Source organism: Temnothorax curvispinosus, unplaced genomic scaffold (genome assembly GCF_003070985.1).
Source record: "Temnothorax curvispinosus isolate PA1 unplaced genomic scaffold, ASM307098v1 QBEX01004448.1, whole genome shotgun sequence".
Classification (NCBI taxonomy): domain Eukaryota; kingdom Metazoa; phylum Arthropoda; class Insecta; order Hymenoptera; family Formicidae; genus Temnothorax; species Temnothorax curvispinosus.
The window spans coordinates 1-2,174 of record NW_020214228.1 but is presented as its reverse complement, the minus strand read 5'-3'; the positions used below and the strand labels follow the sequence as shown (position 1 = coordinate 2,174).

The 2,174-nt window shown below is 30.3% G+C and overlaps 2 protein-coding genes across 2 annotated transcripts; both read left to right on the top strand.

Moving 5' to 3' along the window:
* Positions 1-379: 379 nt before the first annotated feature.
* Positions 380-937, top strand: LOC112453518 (FAD synthase-like; the record flags this gene model as incomplete). The annotated part of the gene is made up of 1 exon (XM_025014311.1): positions 380-937. A coding segment is annotated over one exon (444 nt), but the record flags the coding sequence as incomplete, so codon positions are not given.
* Positions 938-1,390: 453 nt separating this feature from the next.
* On the top strand, positions 1,391-2,168 carry LOC112453517 (opsin, ultraviolet-sensitive-like). The gene is made up of 2 exons (XM_025014310.1): positions 1,391-1,668; positions 1,913-2,168. Exons 1-2 carry the CDS (start codon positions 1,445-1,447, stop codon positions 2,166-2,168), a joined length of 480 nt encoding a protein of 159 aa, XP_024870078.1. The 5' UTR covers positions 1,391-1,444.
* The last annotated feature ends 6 nt before the right edge of the window (positions 2,169-2,174 follow it).

Below are 2,174 nucleotides of genomic sequence, written 5' to 3'. Positions count from 1 at the left end.
ATAATTGCAATGACGACTCCACCCCGGTGACGACTTCGCTCCGATCTCCCCTATTTGGAATTATACATACATATATGTCCATATATAATGATAGATGGACTTATATATAATTTTATATAAAGTATCAAATTTAATTCTTATATAATTACATATAATATATCATATATATTTATATATAATTATATATAATTATATATAATATTTTTTTTCCCGGGAATAGCAATAATCTAAATCTGATAGATTGATTCTTCGATCTACGTTTATTAAGTATTTTTTCAATTTACTATTGATAGGCACTATTTATCCTAAATTTATCTTTTTCTCACAAATAGAATTTATATGCATTTATTAATATTCTAATATATATATATATATATAGGTAGAAGCGTTCGTGGAATCAGCTGCTCAATATTATGGTTTGGAGATAATACGCATGCAACGACCGATTCAGTCCGCATTATCTACATTGCTGGAAGAAAAACATGATTTGAAAGCAGCTCTTATGGGTACAAGGAAAGGTGATCCAGGTTCCGAAAATTTACAAGCATTTACACCCACCGATCCGAGCTGGCCACAGTTGATGCGTATAAATCCTATCTTGCATTGGTCGTATAATCAAGTGTGGGCATTCTTATTAAAGCACAATATTCCTTATTGCTCACTTTATGATCAAGGATACACGAGTATCGGCAATAGAAATACTACGGTGCAAAATCCATTGTTAATGGATATTAATAACCCTTCATCTTATTTACCAGCGTATACTTTGACCGATAAATCTGCTGAGAGAGAAGGCAGAGAACATGATAAAAATAATATATGATTTTTTTATGATACGATTCCATAATTAGCGAACTAATAGATATTGTTATATATTAACTATTAACTAGTGTTATTAATGTATATTTAGTATTGTGTATGTATATATTAATTATTTTTCGAGATAAATAAAAAATTTTACTTTTAGGATTATATTAATTTTTTGTAGTATCTACACACAGATAACACATTTTTACAAATTATTATGAAATTTTTCCTATTTAAATTTATTATGGACACACATTATAACATAAGTATTTTTATACAATTTCTAAAAAAAAAAAAATAAATAAATAAATTATTTTTAATGAAAACTATTGAATATTCTTTTAATTCAAGAATTCTCAAAAACTGTTCAATCACAATCCACGCTTTATCAATAGAGATTCTGTTATTATAATACATAATTCGATTTAACTGACGTAACACAGCAGCATACATACGGTGACCATCAGCAAATTGAGGATTATCTTCAGTTGATCTTTGTCGGAAGCCATTTAAGTTTAGATTTGGATGGATTAAGGTTTCATGAATTTGTGGGATTGAAGTTCTATGATTACCGCAACGCATATAAAGATTCAACAATACAGAGAAATGAAGTAAAGCTAGACACTATCAAATCGACATGTTCAACGGAAGTATTCATTGGGAGGCAAGAATTCTATCAGCAGGATCACCACGATTGCTGGGATGGAATATCCCTGAGGAAGAATTGGTCTATATACCGGAACATTGGCTGATCTATCCCGAACCTAATCCCTCCCTTCACTATTTGCTGGCCATTGTATACATACTCTTCACTTTTGTAGCGCTACTCGGAAATGGACTGGTTATCTGGATATTTTGTTCGTAAGTTTCGCATACCATCAGTTGAATATTGACAATAATAATGTCTAATTTAGATAATAATGCTGTACGCTACAGATTTCAACAATAAACAAAATCTTTTAAGAATTAATCTTTATTTTCCCAGTTATCATCTAGTTGTGACTCTTTCTTCAGTACATTAGAATTTAAAAATGTCCAAACTTAGCATGTGTTATTATGTCGAACGTTGTTTATATTTTTTATAAAAAATTTTTTTTGTTTTTAGAGCCAAATCACTAAGAACTCCTTCAAATTTGTTTGTGGTAAATCTGGCATTTTGCGATTTCTTCATGATGCTCAAGACACCTATATTTATATATAATTCCTTTAATACCGGATTTGCTACGGGTCATTTAGGATGTCAGATTTTTGCCTTTATTGGATCGCTTAGTGGAATTGGAGCTGGTATGACAAACGCTGCCATTGCATATGACAGATACAGGTACTGCAGAGAATCCTCATTAAGTAAAACAATTAATTAATACACT

Coding starts and splice junctions, on each gene's coding strand:
- LOC112453517 (XM_025014310.1), top strand. CDS start 1,445: ATGTTCAACGGAAGTATTCATTGGGAGGCAAGAATTCTATCAGCAGGA. Junction 1,669..1,912: donor GTTATCTGGATATTTTGTTC/GTAAGTTTCGCA, acceptor TTTTGTTTTTAG/AGCCAAATCACTAAGAACTC.